This window comes from Centropristis striata, chromosome 3 (assembly GCF_030273125.1).
Source record: "Centropristis striata isolate RG_2023a ecotype Rhode Island chromosome 3, C.striata_1.0, whole genome shotgun sequence".
Lineage (NCBI taxonomy): Eukaryota > Metazoa > Chordata > Actinopteri > Perciformes > Serranidae > Centropristis > Centropristis striata.
This window is the reverse complement of record NC_081519.1, coordinates 11,448,491-11,467,497: the sequence shown is the minus strand read 5'-3', so window position 1 is coordinate 11,467,497 and position 19,007 is coordinate 11,448,491. Positions and strand designations below refer to the sequence as shown.

Genomic DNA, 19,007 nt, shown 5'->3' with positions numbered 1-19,007 from the left:
CTTGAGAAAATATAGAAAATAAGTAAGGTCAGCAGGTCACACTAAATTCTAATAAATTAAGGTAGGGTGTGTGAATGACTCAAAAGCGAGAAACCCTTGTGATTAACTCTATGGAGTCTTGGGCTGTTTTGTCAATTTTTTAATCCTTTTCATCCTGCCTGTATACGCTGTATACACTTAAAAAAAAATGTTTAAATGCCATGTTGGTCTATTTTTTTCCTCACCTATATGACCTGATAATTATTTTTACATCCTGACTTACTGGATCAATAGTTTGAACCCAAAAGAATCAAAGAAAAAAACAACATAAAATGTGATTTTTAATCAGGTTTTTTTTTACTTTCATATTTCATTTTTTACTTTTTTTCACTATCATGCTCAATAAAGAATTTTAAATGTTGCAAATGTGAACAAAATATATTTGACCTTGTCTCCAGTTTTACTTGGTATATCATCATCAAACTGAACGTACTGTACTGTACGTCTGGATGTGATGAAGAAGTCATGCTTTGGCGCTTTTGGTGACTTCAGAGGATTAATTAACGCTGTATACTGGCAGTTTTCTATGAGAGCAGCTCCACAGAGCGTCTCTTGGCTCCGGTGCAGAGCTCCAGGTGGCCGCTGCGGGGCGCCCTGCTGCTAGCCGTCTGGATGCTCTAAGCCCCGCCCCGCTCCTCCCTCTGTGTGCCTGCTGACTCCGGCTCACTGAAGACGCCCTTAGCAACAACACAGCTGCGTCGAATAAGATACTCCTACCGCGGAGAAGACGGATTAAACACTGCCGCCTTATTGCACTGAGTACAGGTGAAGCTTTCCTGCGAAGGGGATGCTCCGGTTGTTCCTGCACTTAACATGGGGCTTAAGTTCAGCTAGCGAGCTAGCCCGTTTTGGCTAGCCATCCCTGAAGACGAGCGAAGCGGCCCCGAGCTGTCCCGAAGGAGGACTAAATCGTGGGGGTTCACCGAGTGGTTGCACCGTTGCAGCTTGCTAACTACAAAGTCAGCTAACCGGGAATAAGCACGGGAATGGTGCTCTGGATCGACTCACTGTACCGACAGAGAAAGGCGAGGGGCACACGGGTCAGACAACCAAGCTGTAATATTTGGACTCAAACTATTTTTAACAGAGGGAGCGGCTCTCCGGCGGACCAGTGTTTTTGTGGCTGTGCGAGCTAGCTGGCTAGCTAACTGAAGGAAACGACCCCCACCGCCTGCTCAGGGTTTTCATTACCGAGGCTAATGTTAGCCAAGGCGAGGGCTGCACGCTGAATACACAACCCTGTGGTTTTAATAAAACAAGGAGAACTTACAGTAAAGCCAAGAAGAGGGCTAGCTAACCTAAAGGAGTTAGTTAAGTCGAAAGCACGACTTAAGGACTCTTGGACTTCTTAGCAAACACTACTATCCACAGCAAAGTCATAAATGCTGTTTGATAAGTTTGCTACGTGACCCTAGTTTGAATCTTTGTTTTTTTTTTCTTTTTTTTATTCGGATTTTTTCTTCACTTTGGATGCTGGCATCACATATTAATTGCAATCATGATGATAATAAGCAGAAAGCCAGAGGGCCCAATAGCAACAGGTAACCACAACAAAGTATTTGTCAGAACCTTTTGTTTCCTAAGTGTTGCTTTTGTTTTAATGCAAATTAGACGTTAAAGTGAAACCAACACTTGCTGCAAGCGTGGCGTTAGTTTAAACCTCAAGCAACTCATGTTGGCATTTACAGAAATACCTTTGTGCCTAAAATTGCTTTGATTGACATTTTCTCTTTCTTGGCTCTCGGTTTAAATGTCACGTCGTGTCATTCTGTCGGACAGAGAACGGACAGATGTAGCTGCCGATGGCATTTCACAAGACGTAAACATGTTTTCTTTTGCTTTGCAACTCCATATCGATCACGAGACTTCTGTTTGTGCATGTTTTCGAGGAAAATCCAGGAAGCTCTGCGTTGTTTTTACGTCTTGCTCGTAAGCATTTATATTCTTATCAACATTTGATAAGCCATAATCTTTATGTCAGCCACTTTTTAAGAACTGTTTTGAAACTTGTTCCCTGGCTGCCATCGTTGTTATTGTTTATATATAAATGGTCAATGACCTCATCTTTCTGTTGTGCTTTTGAGGTAGTAGCCATTTTAATGTGTAGTTAGAAAATGTAAAAAAAAAAGACCTTGTGACACGTGCTTAAGCCATATGTATTCTATAGTGTACATGTTGTCTACAAAGGTACACTTTGTTCAGGATACCAGGAAGAGGAGGACAAAAAGCTGTGACTTTACCCCACCACACTCCAACTCCACGTTTTATGACACATGATTCGCTGTTCAGCATGTCTATCTGCTTGAACCTTGTTCCCTAGCTTTTGCTGTGCAAGGGGGGCTTTCACAGCGTGTAGAGCCAGCTGGATGTTTGGAAGTTACATAGACGTTTGGGCTCTTTGATTCTTTTATTTTTCCCAGAGAAAGTTTGCTTAGATGACAACAGAACATGCTGAGCCACCACTGAGTAATCAGGAGTTTGCAGAGAGTTAATGAGGCCTTTGCTTGCCTAATATTGTGTGTGGAGCCCTAATGCCTCTGTTTGCTGTGCTGCACAGGTCTAATGCATCTGTATCCTGGCAGCAGGTCTAATCTGTCCCGGAGCGGGTCTGTTGACGAGCTAACGCCAGGGACATGGGCTCTGACGCACCTGTAACACTCAAGGGCTAGTCAGAGAGGACTCCAAACTTGCCACAGTTTTGGGCTAATGAGCTAACTCAACACAATAGCTGTATAAATGGCTTATGCTAACTGGCTGCTTAGCCTTATTTCAAGCCATCACAGATTACTACTTCTGTAGCGGTGGCAACCTGTGGGTTAAATGACTGCTGGGATGAACAGCCGGCTGATGGAGGTTTGTCATTTGAGTAACTGGATTCCTCCTACAGTCCCAAATGCTCCCCTTATCCATCTACTCTGTCTGTGTCATTTCACATTAGGTGGTTGGCCTGATGCCACAGAGGTGAGCATGCGCACACAGCACTATTGAATGACATGCACCCGCATCCCTTCATATGAGCTCTATTTCTGAGCACACCTGGTGTGTGTGCACTACATGACTCTGCCTGAATGGACAGATGGGCAGACGGAAAGATGCTGTCGTCACAGAGGCATCTGTTACCCCCATTAGGCCAATAATACCACTTGCAGCGCTAGCGATCTGGGACCCTAAGCCCTATCTAAGCTGGTCAGGTCGGAGCTCTGGCCTTGGATACAATGTATTGGACACAATAGATACAATGGCTGTATCTGCTAATAATGGCCTTTTCACAGTAAATGTGGGTTAGGATGTTGTAGCAGACAATATGCATCCCTGTTGGTCTGCAGAGACTGGTGTTGTGGTGCTGCCCTGCTGAGGTTAGCTCTCAGGAACTGTTGTGCAAAACCAAATCATTTGTTTTACTCTTAAGGTGGCCATTGTAGCTGGTCGGTTGATTGATTGATGAATTGCCTGGTTGGGACAAACAAGGGATTGCCTGCCCCAGTGGAGATTAGATTCAATCTGAAGACGTTGCCTCTGAACGTCATCCTCAGCCTTTATCCCCATGTGCGTCTGTGTTGCAGATTTGATGATTCCACGTTATCAGACTGATGTATTTGTTCTTCCCTCTTCCCTTTAGCACGCCATGGTGATGGTCTGTATGACTCGTACATGAGGACAGACCACATCCTTAAAGACGAAGCGGACACAAACAGTCCGTCTGGGTTGCCCCCTATGCCCAAACACACAGTAAGTACGCACACAAACACGCATACACAGCCAGCAAAGCCCTATTTCCTGTGTTGGAGCACGCTCTGTCTCCAGACATCCTGTTCCTCAGAGAGATATGCCCCACAGTTCCCATCACATTTACACCCCTCCTTCTTCCCTCAGCCTTGATTTGCAGGCTTAGCTCTTGTCTTATCTCTTATCTCCAACCTGTGTAATTCAGTAAGTGTTTATACCCTTCATTGAGAATAACATGTGATCATGTGAGTAATATTGATTGACTGCCTGCGGGAGTGTGAGAATGTATGTTGCAGAGGGCAATTCTCAATGACTGTCAGTGTAGCTAGAGTGAAGTATCCATTTTGGCTAAGTAAACACAGAGATCCAACAGCAAGAATTTTATTTCAATAAAAGTTGCTTTTTGCTGATCAATATTTATGGTGTTATCTCTTTTTCTAGTTCTATCTTTGAATACTATACCACTGTGGTTTGAAAGATAAGCATATTTAGTACATCACTTTCAGCCCTGGTAAAACTTGTCTGTTTACCACCAAGGAGGTCTGCTTAGCTCAGTTTGTTTGTTTGTCTGTAGGATTATTGAAAAGTTCTAGCCAAATGGTCATTAAACTTGGTGGAAGGGTTTAGCATGGGCCAACGAAGAGCCCATTAAATTTTGGAGCAGATCCAAAATTCAGGCTGGATGCACAAATTATTCCTCACCTTGTTAACACTGAGATATACATTATTTAGGAATCATGTGTGGTTGGAAAAATTAGTTTCCAGCAAAATTTGGGAACTGGAAAAATTAATGTGAACACTCCAATGAAGTCAGAATGTTAACATCTCACGATAGGGCATGTCTCGGCGGAGTTCTGCGTTCCCAGAGTGCACTTCAAGTTTTTACATTAATACATTTATCAAGACATGAAAAGTGACCTAGTGTGGTACCTTTCCGCTGTGTTTACCTCTCTGAAAAGCCCCTTTTGGCAGAAAATGCACACGCACAGACAATGATACTCCACCACCTCCCACACCAGCAGAGGGGGGAAAAACTGGTTTGATATATTGTTGAGATTTATTGGGCTTGAAAATTTGACCCACAAACAAAATCACCAATCAACATTCTCCTTCCTTCCTCCCCTTGCTTCTGTCTCGTGTAATCCGCCCATCAGCGTTGCTTGCATAGAGGTTAGGCCTACTTTTCTATTCTAGCCCTGTCCTTCCTTTGTATTTTCTGTCACGCTCACAGAGGTAATATCCTCAGTTGGATGTGACTGACAGTGGCTTGCCCCAGTTCATCGTGTTACAGTGCTCAAAGTTACCCCGTGCTCTATTAAAGTAATAAAATTATGTCATCCTGTTCTTTGTCACAGACTGGGACGAAGTGGTAAAATAATTTGTTGCAGCACTTAGTTTCGGGACGTAATATAACAGAGGGACATCTTTTTGTGTCTGTGACCCAGCTTGTATCTCTACATTGAGTACGTTGAGTTGTGCAACCGAAGGAGAAAAGTATGCTTAGGCGTTTCTGACAGCAATGAGATTAGCTCATTCCCATCTGTTGCACCAGTGCAGATTGGCACACAGAGGACACAGAGGAGAGTATTACTTGGTGTTAAAGAAGATTCACGCTCTCACAGTGGTTTTCATTTTCATCATTTTCATTTTTTTCCTAACAGCCCCCCCCCCCCCTGCCCAGTCAATCAATAATCCATCACAGTTAGTGCTCCACATTAGAAAGCTTTGATTTTTTCCAGCCAGCGTTTGTTTGTGAGTGAGGGGACACAATCAATGACATTCACTGTGTTTGTAGAACAGCTTTTGGACAACAGCTGCATGGGACCCTGGGTCAGCAGTGGGTCTGTTGTAATAAGTTAAGGTTACATGTATGGAAACTCATCCTGCATTCCGCCTCTATTTTAAGACTCAAGCATACAACACAAACACACTCAGAGCTGAGTCCTGTTTCAGTGGAACATGTCAACACCTACTTTTTAATGTGCATTTCCTTGTTGTTTTTATCAGCTGACATGGTTTCAGCTGTAGACCTGCTCAGCTGTGTGCACAAGCCATAGCCAGCAGCTCCACAGGGCGGCATAGCAATCTAATGGGAGAAAAGAAAACATTAGATCCAAAGTCTTCCGTCCCTCCGATTGGTGAAACCACACTAAAATAAGAAAGTGTTCATGTGAAAGAGAGACAGCTAGACAGGCCCAGTAAATATGCCTCTCCAGTATGTCTGTATATAAGAAGGCCAAGCTGAGTTTATGTCAGTGTGTCTTATTAACAGCCGCACTGATTCCACAGTTTAAGAGTATAATCTAACTTTAATGACTGTCATTTCCCTTGAGCTCCATAATCTTGTGGAGGGTTCTTTTCCGCTGGTAAGAGAGAAGAAGAGAGGGAGAGACAGAGAGCGAGGAGGAATGAATTCCTGGGGTTGCTAAAACGAAGCAGTTTACTGGCAGGCAGGCGAGAGCACGACTCTCTCGAAAGTTCACTTCTTGAATGCTGTCCCAGGCGAACCTGTCACTTTAAAAAAAAGTTTGTAAGCAAATTTGTTCAAAAGGAAAAACAAATAATTAAGTTATTCCCTGACGCTTAATCGCACATTTTCTTCGTGCACTGTGCAGTCATATTGAACGTTGTTAAAAGCAGGAAGTGACAAATTAAAAGATTACTGCAGTGCTAAGCCAAAGATTGCTTACATCTGTCTGCTAGCAAACAAACAAAAAAACTGGCATGTGGGTCATTTGGCAGGAGTTTTGTTTGGGGGTGGGTTTGTTACTCTTTCTATTTCCTGTCAGACTGGATCTTAATCCAGTTTTGCTGGTTTACCTGCCTCGTGCTGCATCTCTGCTAATGGCTCGCTGCCTGCTACGCTGGAGATAGTTCATGGTATTTAGACTGATATCAAACAAAACATGGCCTAGATTTGCTACCTAGCGCATTCTTTTTTTTGTCTTTCTGTTATGGGTCATCTTTGCCTGTAATGCGAGCCTGAAAGACGGAGTAAAACAATATTTATATCCTTATATAGAATAAAGACAAAATTGGGCCAAAAAATTAATATCTAGTGCATGACTATGTTCGTTATAAGTCAATTGAGGTTTTGCTGGCTACAAGTAGTTGCTGTTGTGCATAATGTGTCACTACTCCTCTCCTCACTCTATTGAATACATTCATACAACACAGTAAAATACACGTCTTCTACATAATGAGGTACAGTGTCCACACCCTCTTCACGAAGAAGCTACAGTGGAGTGTTTGCCAAATTGATTTTCTAATAGCTTCCTTTGTCTCTTCTTCTTTTCTTAGGTTGTCAGTAACAAGGCTGTAATGAGGGATCAGGTAACTGTGCGAGGTGGCCAGCTGAAGGTCAAGTACCTGTATGAAGACTCGACCAACAACCGAAAGATCAACGCCATAACCACAGCAACCACTCAGAACGGTGGGACCACAGGTCAGATGCCCAGTAAACCTGCCCTGGTCTCCAGCCTTTCCAAGGAGCACAGTGTGGACAGGTGAGAAGAATGCACACATGAAAACACCATTAACCAGTAAATACATTTACCAGTGGAACAAACATCACTTCAGTTGTTTAACACCTTGTTTCTGTCTTGTTTGCTGCAGCACTGAGTCCAGTAAAGGTTCCAGTGACTCCTCCGGCTCCCATGGTGTTGGGAATGGAGGGAACAGTGGGAAGATGTGCGGCCCTCTCACTCCAGACCAGGCTCTGAGACTGTACAGATCTCAACTGACCACCCTTGAGCAGACGGAGATCCACTCCTACCCGGACATCTACTTCGTGGGACCCAATGCCAAGAAGAGGCCTGCAGTAGCTGGCGGCAACAACAACTGTGGCTACGATGATGAGCAGGGGGGATATATTCATGTTGCTCATGACCAACTGGCTTACCGCTATGAGTTCCTCAAGGTCAGACATAATGTGATATTGTGAAGTGTTGGTAGTCTGTCTCATTCCCTGTTGAGTGTCTCTAAAACTTTAATGTTGTCTCTCAATGATGTTTAACTAACCCACTTATTCTCTCCTTCTCTCTTGCCCTCTTCAGATCATTGGTAAAGGTAGCTTTGGCCAGGTGGCTAAGGTATATGACCACAAACTGCAGCAGCACCTGGCTCTGAAAATGGTGCGCAACGAGAAGCGTTTCCACCGGCAGGCGCAGGAGGAGATCCGCATCCTGGAGCACCTGCGCAAGCAGGATCGCAACGGCACCATGAATGTCGTGCACATGCTTGAAAACTTCACCTTCCGCAACCACATCTGCATGACCTTCGAGCTGCTGAGCATGAACCTGTACGAGCTTATCAAGCGCAACAAGTTCCAGGGCTTCAGCCTGCCACTGGTCAGGAAGTTTGCACACTCCATTTTGCAGTGCCTGGAGGCCTTGAGCAGGCACAGAATCATCCACTGTGACCTCAAGCCGGAGAACATCCTGCTCAAACAGCAGGGACGCAGCGGCATCAAGGTAAGACACCTGACACATGCCTTGTTGGAGACCTTTAAGACCTTACACATGTTTTCTACATTGATTCTTTCCTCTCTTGTCTCCGCCAGGTGATTGACTTTGGCTCCAGCTGTTTTGAACACCAGCGTGTTTACACCTACATCCAGTCTCGTTTCTATCGAGCTCCAGAGGTGATCCTTGGTTCACGTTATGGCCTTCCTATCGACATGTGGAGCTTCGGCTGCATACTGGCTGAGCTTCTGACTGGCTACCCCCTGTTCCCCGGCGAGGACGAGGGTGACCAGCTGGCCTGTGTCATGGAGCTGCTGGGCATGCCTCCGCAGAAGGTCCTGGAGCAGGCTAAACGTGCAAAGAACTTCATCAACTCCAAGGGCCACCCTCGCTACTGCGGAGCCAACACTCTGCCCACTGGGGCCACTGTGCTGACGGGGTCTCGCTCTCGTCGTGGCAAGATGAGAGGTCCCCCAGGTAGCAAGGAGTGGAGCGCGGCACTCAAGGGCTGCGAGGACCCCACCTTTACTGACTTCATAAAGAAGTGTTTAGACTGGGACCCCTCATCTCGTCTCACCCCTAGCCAAGCCCTCAGACACCCTTGGCTGTATCGGCGCCTACCCAAGCCCCTACCAGGGACTGAGAAGAGCCAAGGGGCCACCGTGAAACGGCTCCCAGAGCACCACAGCACCTCGTTCCCCTCTATCCTGGCCAAAGGAGGGCCCGGCTTAGGCACCACTGCTGCCAACAACAAACTGAGGAGCAACATGATGGGAGACTCAGGGGAGGCCATACCTCTTCGCACGGTCCTACCCAAACTTGTCTCTTAGAGAGAGAGCCCTGTAATCTCCTCTCATCTTCCACTTCTCCCTCCTCTGCACTCCTCAGGAGGAGTCAGAGTCAAGGAGGAGAAAGTGGTGACTAGGTTTTAAAACTTGTTTGGTTGTTTTTTTTATTTGTTTTCCACTGAGAGGTGTCGACACCCCAGTTCCTGGTTTTTAATATTAGCTGAACAGAGAGAGAGACAATAAAAGAAACACTCTAAAAAAAGTTTTTATACAGAGGATTTCCTTGAGCGGCTGTGGAATTTCTGTATACAGCCATTGATGAGGTTTAATTTAGATAACGCTTTATAAAAAACCTTTTCGAATGAGTGGACAGCTTCGTAAATGAGCAAATGTTTTTAATCTGCGTGTGTTCTTACATGAGTGGTGTGTTTTAGTAAAAACACACTAAAGCACACCTGCACTGTCACTTGCCTCACTTCACACTCTTTCTTAACACTCAGAGGATGCCTCCCTTTCTTGGGAAGTGTTTATATGAGTGAAACTTGAAAAGGGCTACAGAGATTACTCTTATCACATTAAAGTTGGTTAGCAAATATTTGCTCAGCCAACATGACTTTAATAGAAATAAAAAATCATGCGCTAGTGTTTGGGCCCTGCACACACTGACACAGTTATCCCTCGTGTGTACAACATTAAAAGCCTTTACACAGTTTATGGGGGATTGGCATTATGTAGTGAAGAGTTGAAACGTTTTTTTTTAGCAATAAGGCTTCACTTCTTTGTCTTTTCTAATTGCGCTCTTTTTCTACCTTTCCTGATCCCTGGTGCTTGCATGTCAGCTCAATATGTGACGTTAGTATGTGTGTGTGCTTTAGCTTTGTGGTGCTACTGTGGGAGACATTACTGAGAGGGCGTCGGACAACCTATTTACAGCCCCCTCCTTCTCCCAACTCCCCCGTTCGAGTGAAAAGAAAGGGGGGTGGGGAGGACAGTAGCTCCACTCAAACTCAAACTGTCACAAAGGTGTCACCGTCACACTCGGTACTTCACAAACTGAGCCTGCCATGTGAGGCCGGCTCACATAAACTGATATATATATATATATATATATATATATATATGAGAGAAGGAGAGCTGCAAGTCATTGCACATACACACCTGCAGGGTGGAAAGTTGGTTGTGGAAAGTTAAAAAAGTTTGTATGAGTGTCACCTGCCCATGCCCCCTGATTGGCTGATGTGATTGTTGGCAGTGGTGCATTATTGAAACAATAGTGCAAGGTGAGATAGATCAAAACGGAGAGCGGTATGCAAAATACAAGCCAAGTTGCTTTTTATTTTAGGGGAGTTGTAGAGGGGTTGACAGGATGGGCCAGTGACAAAGGAGGGTTTTTATGGTACTGAAGAAAGAAGTGTTTCTCAGGGAGACAAACTTGATACATCCCTTAATGTTATATTAACTGTATTCCACTTACAGTCCTCTGTCCCGACTATGGATGAACATGCATGTAGTTCGGTCCACTGAGAGCGAGAGAATGCGTATACGAGTGTGTCTACGAAGGCAGTCTGCATGCTCCACAATCTGACCTAGATTCCCTCTCCTCCCCCCACCATCTCTTTCCCTCTCACTCTTGTCTCATGTAGGGCAGGGAGCCTCTTAAACTCACACATATATATAGGGAATTATGGTGCTGTCCAAAACGCACACACACACACACATACACACCCGTCAGGTGCACGTTGTATGGACCACACCGCTCAAAGAGTTCTTTCTCTTGTCTCTCGTTTCCTAAGTGAATCTGTCAGGGATTTCTACTCTGTCTCAGTTTTTTTTTGAATAGAAGTGATTTCTACTTGCTATCCAGTCCAGAATATCAGAGGATGTATGACGCAAAAGTGGAAAAAGAGAAAGCAGTATCCTGTCATGTTGTACCTAGTGGTGTGCGTTAGTAGGAGGGTGTTTGGTGTTCCAGCATGAAATCACAACCTGTTATCAGACTGAGTGACTATGAGAAGAGAAACTGTACAGTAACCAAATGAAGTTGTGATAGTTTCTTTTTCTAAAGAAAATAAAAATTATTAACTGAAAGGTGCTGCTCTGGGGTGATTTCTGCTTTGAAACTGTTTTAATACAGATAAACTTGCCACGGTCACATTGTAAAATCACAAGTGCATTTTATCAGGTGAAGTAAACATTTACTTTTTGTGTCAAGATCAGCCAAATTCTGTATGTGCTCTCCACAAAGCAAGATACAGGGTTCATACAAAGCGTTAATTTCTCGCGTTAACTTAATTTCTCCCATTATCTTTTCAAGATTAGGAATATGCATGAATAAGAATAATCCCCTTCAAAAATGGTTTGATTTTCAACTTAATATGGTGTTTCATCTACACAATCACTCATGTAAACAAAAAATCTTTTAATATTTGAAATGAAACAATCCCATCATGTTAGTTTATTGGTGTCACATGCCAACTGAGCTAAGCTAGCTAATAGCTATATAATTATTATCTCTCTGTTGATCCCTTACTCTGGAAATTAGCAATCATGATCAAAAGGTACAATTAAAGTTAATATCAATTAACTTAATTGGGCATAAATTCATTTTGTAAACTATTTTTGACAATTGCATTTCTAGTCCCGGTCTGGAAATTTACCCATGAACACTGATTAACAAATCAGTTCTGAGGAAAGCTCTGTTTTCCGTGTAGATTTGCAGAGATAGCGAGACAGTAGAGTCAGAGAAACTTCCATCATCCCTCACTTGCAGTCTAACCTGGTTCTCTTGTAACCAGCGGTGACTGTTTTTGCTATGTGACACCTGGGTCTGTGTTATGAAACAAAAGTTTCTCCAGACGGGCCCTGGTTGTTCAGTCGGTACAGTGGATCACTATAAAGTGAGTTAAATTTCAGTCAGTGATTAGGTTACTGATTCATTGAACGCTGGGACACTGATGAGTCAGTGGCCTGTGACACAACTTAGAGCCGGCGTGTGATACTGACACTAACTTGTCGTTACGCACTGTCGTGAAAGTCACGGAGAACACATATGAGTGTAACATATGAGTAAAGTGTCTCAATCGTCCAGGTCATGGGATTTGCTGACGTAGCACTACTCGATTGTGAAACATAAGATATCATCATAAAAACTTAACAAACGGGAGGTGTCACAACAGGGTAGACGCAGCTGCAGCTAATAAAATTAATGATGGGTACAGGTTTGTTTACAGTGAGCTAACAAGCAAGCGTTGACATTATTATTGTTAAATTATAGCTGCAGCTGCATCTTCCCTGCTGTGACATGTGAGATGGGAAGGTTGGGTGTGTAAAAATGACCCTTCCAGTTAAAAAGTGAACTCACATGCTCATTAACATATTAGAAAATATCAAAAGAGTTGGATCTGTTGTGACAATTCTGTTACTTGTTGAGTTCACTAACTCTTCAGCTCGGCACTTAGGGACCAAAGTATGGATAATTACAGAGTCTAAAACAGCTCTTTTTTTTTTTTTTACACCTCCACATTCTGGTGTCCTACCCCTGCACTAGCATTATTTATCTTTTCAAAGACTATTTTATTATCTGTTAAAGCACATCACACCTTAAAGTGTGCTTCTGCCCCTCATACCACACGATCTGCCGTGTGTCCCATCTGCACATGTAACAGAACAGATGTAGATCTGTGGGAACACCACCAGAAATACTGCTGTGAAGAAAAGAGTGGGAAAAGATTGACGCTCACTATCCGGTAATAATGACGGTAGACTGATCATCAACGCTGATGATTCACGGCTGTTTACACTCGCAGGCTGGTGCCCTGAGGGAAGAAAAAGTCAGGTACACACGCAACAGGGGGGAGGAGGTGGAGGAGGAGAGAGAACCGGTTGAGCGACATCGCCTCCTGAAGAAGACGCAATCGAGATGGTGTTTTGGTGAGTGGGTACTTGAGTATGTGTAGGAGAATTTGACCCAGGTGTTTAATGCCAGCTGATCTTGAAAGGATGAGGGCTGATTCGTGGTAAAATGACGTGGGTATCTTTGTTTTCCTCATTCAGACTGGGTGTGGCTCAGTCTTTCCATCAACAACAAGGTTTCAGTGTTTAGTCAAGTGATTATGAGATCAGGGTGAACAAACAAACCTTTTGTTTTGGTGAGCATAATAATAGTTCATAATTTCCTTTTCAGTTTAATTGCATGACTTCCTCTTAAAATCATAAATACATTACAGTAAGTTGTTTACTAAATGATTCTGTCTCTCTCTCCTTTCTTTCTAATAGTTTAAAGCTGATTAGATCAATCCCATTAGACACCAATCCAGTCACCTTCTGACCATATGGCCTACAGCTCATGTGTCCCTACATCCCCATGGCACACTGACTTCTTTTCTCTGAACCACACACGGTAGAGCTTATATCCCTTCTCTCCTTTCCTCCTCCTTTATATTACATCTATCTATCTATCTAGCTAGCTGTCTGTCTATCATTTAGGCAAGTTAAACCTTTAACCCATTAGAACCCAGACCCAAATATCCTTAAAGTAAAATTATGGGGATATACCACAGACCAAGTGGACCACAAAGAACACATTTATGATATTTAAAAAAATAAATGCTACCCCTAAATGATCTGTGATGTGACATAAATGTTATATTGGGTGTTTCTGGTATTTGTGTTCATAATATTTCTTATTTTAAAATAAATAAAATAGACATTTTCTGCTTACAGAAACACAAATTTGACTTTTTCTTTGCATCTCCACAACATTTATCAAAATTGTGACATTAAAAGTGCTGTTTAACAACTAATTATTTTTCAGATTAGTTTTTAAGTAACACATTAATAATAAATATTAACAAATAACCATTTGCCTTTTTCTTTGCATCTCCATCACATAAATCAAAATAGTGACTTTAATTAGTTCAGTAACTCTGATCAGAACCAGTTAAATGTAATACAGGACAAACTATTAAAGGGTTAGAGTTGTTAAATGGGTTTAAACTGAGACTCTACGAGATTTAAAGTGTTTGTTACACGGGTGTCACCATAGGTTCCTATGGGTTAAAGATTTGCATTTTTTCGTCTCTGCCATTTTACTAGCTGCCTTTAGGATGCATGCTTATAATCTGGAACCTGGCTGGTTACTACAATTTATAGACTATAGCGTTTTTTATTTATATTTTTGTATTTATCCAGCCGTCATAAGTGATGAATGACAGTGATTCTTGTACGACTATACATAGAAAAATGCACAATCCTACTTTTTGTGCCTTTAATTTCATGTTTTATTCATTTACAAACATGAAAGTGTGCTTTTGATTGGAACTAAAATGGCCAAAATTTGAACAGGACCCAAAAAACAGCCGCAAAATGAATTCATTTTTCATCTTAGGAGTCTATTAATTATTTGCTATTGTGCAAGCTTCTTTTCTGGACAATGGAACAAAAACAAACAATAAAGCTTTAATCTTCTAAAGGTCATACATTCACATGATTGTTACCGACATTGCTTTAAATATGTTAAGGTGTGTTTTGCTTCCACCATAAAGGCAAAGTAGTCAGAAATATGCTAACTTAAACAGTGTACTTTTCTTTGTTCTTCCTGTAAATTTTCTGTGACAGCAGACTTACTCAACCTGTATTTAGGGATGTGACAGAGAGCCAGAAACTTAAAGCTTTGCCCCAAGGGCTGCTTATATAATGTTTGCTCACAAACTGAATTTGCCTGTTAAATAATATCCTTGAAGTGGTTTGTTTGACCTCACTGCGAGCTCTTGTCACGATCCACCAGCAGAAGTGGTGTTGTCTGGACCTGAGCTTCGACCAGAACATTGAGCCACCACTACATACACACACACAGAACTATAAACACACACAGCCCTGGGTCACAGAGTGCAGCCACACTCCAGAGCTATGCGTGTCGTCTGGCCCGGGTCCACTGGGACAGCTGAGGTACGAACCAGGCGATGGAAGCAGCAGGAGAATGCCACATTAGTTCCCCCACTGTTGGACCAACACACAGAAAGAGACACAACACATGTCCCCACATGCACAAAAGCAGACTCCAGCCTACTGTTCCTTACTCATATACACACAATGACACACTCACAGCTGAGCGCACACCAGTCACACACACAAATGCACAGCTGAGCACATGTCTACACAGGCTGAACAGATGCAGATCGTTGGGAGAGGTGGGGTTGTGCTCCAGGAACATTTGCCCACCCAACCCACCAATCTACATTCCACACAGACTGCAGGGTAGAGGAGCTGTGCAGTTTTGCATGCTGTGGGATTGTTTTTCTGCAAAGGGCATTTTGTTGAGACCTTTAACTTCATTTTACTGGCTGATCCTTAGCTGCCAGTCTGTTACAGTCACTGTATTGGCTGCCTGCATATGCAGCCCCCATATTTAGGTTTTCAGTCTTGTCTTGTCTTGTTTACATGACCCGGCTGGGTCACAGTTGGGCCTGGAATAGGAGATGACTCATCCCCGGTCTACAGAGATGAAACTGTCTGTTTCTGTGTGTGTGTGTGTGTGTTTACGTGTGTGAGTTTCAGGTGTTTTTACTGTCTTTCCAGTTCTCTTATAGCCCGAAGGTAGCAGGTCTGCATAGCAACACTCTGAGAAGAAGCTCGAAGGGCACATCAAAGCTATCGTTTTGCACTATCTGTAAACCCTCCTACTCAAAAACCTCTGCAGAGACTTTTTCCACTGTCTGCTCTTCTTCCACTGAAATGAAGAGGCAGCTGAATATATTTATCTGATAACACAGGTTCAGAGTTATTTCTGTGATAGATTGCAACCCATGAATGTAACTGCAGTTTTGCACACAATAATGATCTACTATACTGTACAAAAACAAGCCAGCCATTTGCACCTTTTATTACTTTCTGAGCATGGACGGACTGTGAGAAAATAGGCTCCTGGGCACAGACAGGTAAAAGGACCCCAACCCTTATATGGTGGTGGCCATCATTTACAGTCTCTGTGGTCATTTTGGATCTCTATGAAGTTTTATTGAGTCTGTTTATAATTGTTTTACATCTCTTTGTAGTCTTTTTGAATCTGTTTGTGGTCATTTAGAGTTTCTTGTAAGTTGATTTGATTCTCTTTGTAGGTGTTTACTGTCTTTTTGTGTAGTTGTTTTTCGTATTTTATGGACATTTTGTGTTTTTTGTGTCTTTTTGTTGTCTTTTGTTGCTTTTTAGTCTTTTCAATTTTTTGTTGTTGTTGTTTGTTAGTAAGAAAACTGATGCTGCAGGTCCAGGGTGCCTAAGCCCTCGGCCCATCACAAATAGACCCATTTAATTATCCATCCCAGTTTATTAGAAACACAAAGAAACACACATCTGATGCATCTCCCCTTATACCTCATACTCTCTGTTAGTTACTTTCCTTCTTACAACTGCAAGGGCATGTTATTTGTACAGCACGGTTCAACAATATGGCAACTCAAAGTGATTTACATAAAAATGCATCAGGAATAGGTACGAAAGAAAGAAACACACACACACACACACACACACACACACACACACACACACACACACACACACACACACACAAACATGGGATTTTAAAAGAGTAAAATGAAAAGAAAATGGTACAGAATGATTAAATAGCAGAATAAAAATATCAATGCTCTGCAATATATAAATGAAGAGTCCCAAATGTAATTTAATAATGATAGGAGTCTATCCAGTGCTGTCTGTGTTGCGTTTCTATGCCAGTTCTCATGTTCATTGTGTAACCTCTGTGATGGAAGGGAGGCGGAGATTGAGTGTATGTCCTTATATGTACCCATAAAAAGACACCCAGCGGTGCCTCACTACTGTCCTTCATAAAACACAGAGCACTGTATGATAAAATCCCACCTCCTCTGTTCTCTTTTGTCTACGTGCTATTCCCCGCTCACACACACTTTCAAGGTTACAATATGTTCTGATGAGCAGGGTGACCCAGGCTGTCCACTTTAAACATATCACTGCGATGTGACAGTCGCTTTACCACTACAATGCTACATGCGGCTCCATGCTCTAGATGTGTCACTGACAGAATGAGACTGTAGGTTATCTGTGGTGGAGCTGTGGGCTCCTATTGTCTGGTAAGGGACCTCCAGTCTGGACGCTGTTGTCACAACCTTTCTGTTGCTGGGTAAATGGGATATTTATGGTTAGTTTCAGGTTTCACTGAGAAGACAGGTCAACCTTTAGCGGGAAATGTTTGGAGTTTGGGAGACAGTCATCTGCTGATGGGAAACTTGGCCCTTGTTGCTAGGCTACCTTTAGTTTGACTCTTCTTCTTGAGGGCTGAGGTCAACACTGACGGTCAGGTTACATCACAATAATTGACATAGATTCGGGACATTTTTAAACCAGGGGAATTGCATTTGGAGAGCAAAAGAAAACAAGCAAAAAGAACATTCAAATGTCTGCCTGTCCCTCTGAGTTTGTGGTTGTAGGCTTGTGTGTATGTACACAACACAAGCTCACACACTGTGAGTAAACACAGACTCATCAGTATCTATCACAGGCTTCTTCTTGTTTGTACTTTTACTGAAATTGCTTTCCGAGTACTAAATTCAATATATGGCAGTGTTACTCAGAAAGACCAAAGAAGTCTGTGAAATTGACATTTTGTGCTGCTGTCAATGAGAACAACCATTTAGTGTGAGTGGGTCATCTGTACTTCAAGAGTACAGTACTTCTTCAGCGGTTAGTAAGTCAATTTATGCCAATTACAGTTCATTTTGTTTGCAGACAACACGCTGCTTTACTCTGTCACGATGGACAACAGCTCCTTTGAATTATTCCCTGAAGGTATAAAACAACACGTTATATGGAAATGTTTGCAGGACAGGACCAGGCGCCAGCAGTGTACGCAGCAGATATCTATATATATATGTTTATATGTTTGTGTGTGGGAGTAAGCCCCATTGGCCTCATTCTCTCTGATGTCCTCCTTCTCTCATCTATCCACCTCTCTCCCTCCTTTGTAGCAGCTGTTGGCTGAATTGTTGTCCTAAGAGCTTTTTCCATGGCAGTGTGGAGAGCCAGTTTCCGTCTGCTTCTGACAGGAAACGCATTGACCTGCTGAGGGGAGAAGAGGAGATGAGAGGAAGCGTTCCTTTGGCAGAGAAATCATACTTTGCATGCTATGTTCTCTATGTTCTCCCTTTCCTTGTCTTTTTCTGTGGCACTCACACCCCCACACAGAATCTGAGGGAGACTGAGGAAATGTTTGAACATAGCCCATCAGCTGGGCATCAATAATTCAGTCATTCTGCACTGCGTTAATGTTTATGTTTCACTGGTGGCTGAACACAGAAACTCTGTGCTATATTAAGGCCTGGAGTGGGGTGTTGAGAGGAAAACTGTCTGCTTTGTAAAACATCACACAGTTATCGAGAACATCAGAGGCAGAATATTTTAGAAGTGCTAAAAGAATAACAGATGTACAATAGCACCCCCAGTGTTAAAGGAGTAGTTCAACAATATGGGAAATACCCTTATTATCCTTCTGACAGAGAGTTGGATTAAAATATTAATATCACTCTCATTTTTGTTCATTGAATACAAGGCTACAGCCAGCAGCCAATTAGCCTAGCTTAGCAAAAAGACTGAAAAACAAGGGGACAGCTAGCATGGCTTCTGAACAACGGTTACAATATCCACCTACTAGCACCTCCAAAGCTCACCGATTAAGGGCACGTTATGTAACTTTGATTATGAAAATCCATCTGATGTTACAAAATAATGAATTTAAGTTATTTTCACTTGTTTTTTCTCATTTTCATTTAAGTCGAATGAAATAGCTGCAAGTTAACGCTAGCTAAAGTAATGTTAACTTGCTAACTTACTATTAGGTGACTCGAATACCCAAACAGTTACTGTAGCTAACGATACGTGGAAATCTTAGTCATGGGGTAACCCAGCGCTCTTATCCGTTGTCAAAAGTCTAAATATACTTTAAAAAATAACCCAATTAGCATAC

At 42.7% G+C, this 19,007-nt stretch overlaps 1 protein-coding gene across 2 annotated transcripts; it reads left to right on the top strand.

Annotated features, from left to right (window-relative positions):
* Positions 1 to 709: 709 nt before the first annotated feature.
* dyrk3 (dual specificity tyrosine phosphorylation regulated kinase 3) lies at positions 710 to 10,734 on the top strand. 2 transcript variants are annotated; one of them, XM_059329925.1, is made up of 6 exons: positions 710 to 1,580; positions 3,659 to 3,768; positions 7,066 to 7,271; positions 7,381 to 7,684; positions 7,821 to 8,237; positions 8,327 to 10,734. In XM_059329925.1, exons 1-6 carry the CDS (start codon positions 1,538 to 1,540, stop codon positions 9,056 to 9,058), a joined length of 1,812 nt encoding a protein of 603 aa, XP_059185908.1. In that variant the 5' UTR covers positions 710 to 1,537; the 3' UTR covers positions 9,059 to 10,734. The 2 variants fall into 2 exon arrangements, with proteins under 2 accessions (XP_059185908.1, XP_059185909.1); XM_059329926.1 differs by lacking the exon at positions 710 to 1,580 and adding an exon at positions 1,633 to 1,968.
* The last annotated feature ends 8,273 nt before the right edge of the window (positions 10,735 to 19,007 follow it).

Excerpts from the sequence above, each read along its gene's own strand:
- dyrk3 (XM_059329925.1), top strand. The coding sequence starts at position 1,538 with ATGATGATAATAAGCAGAAAGCCAGAGGGCCCAATAGCAACAG. Across the intron at positions 7,685-7,820 it reads ACCGCTATGAGTTCCTCAAG|ATCATTGGTAAAGGTAGCTT; the intron begins GTCAGACATAAT and ends TGCCCTCTTCAG. Across the intron at positions 8,238-8,326 it reads AGGGACGCAGCGGCATCAAG|GTGATTGACTTTGGCTCCAG; the intron begins GTAAGACACCTG and ends TGTCTCCGCCAG.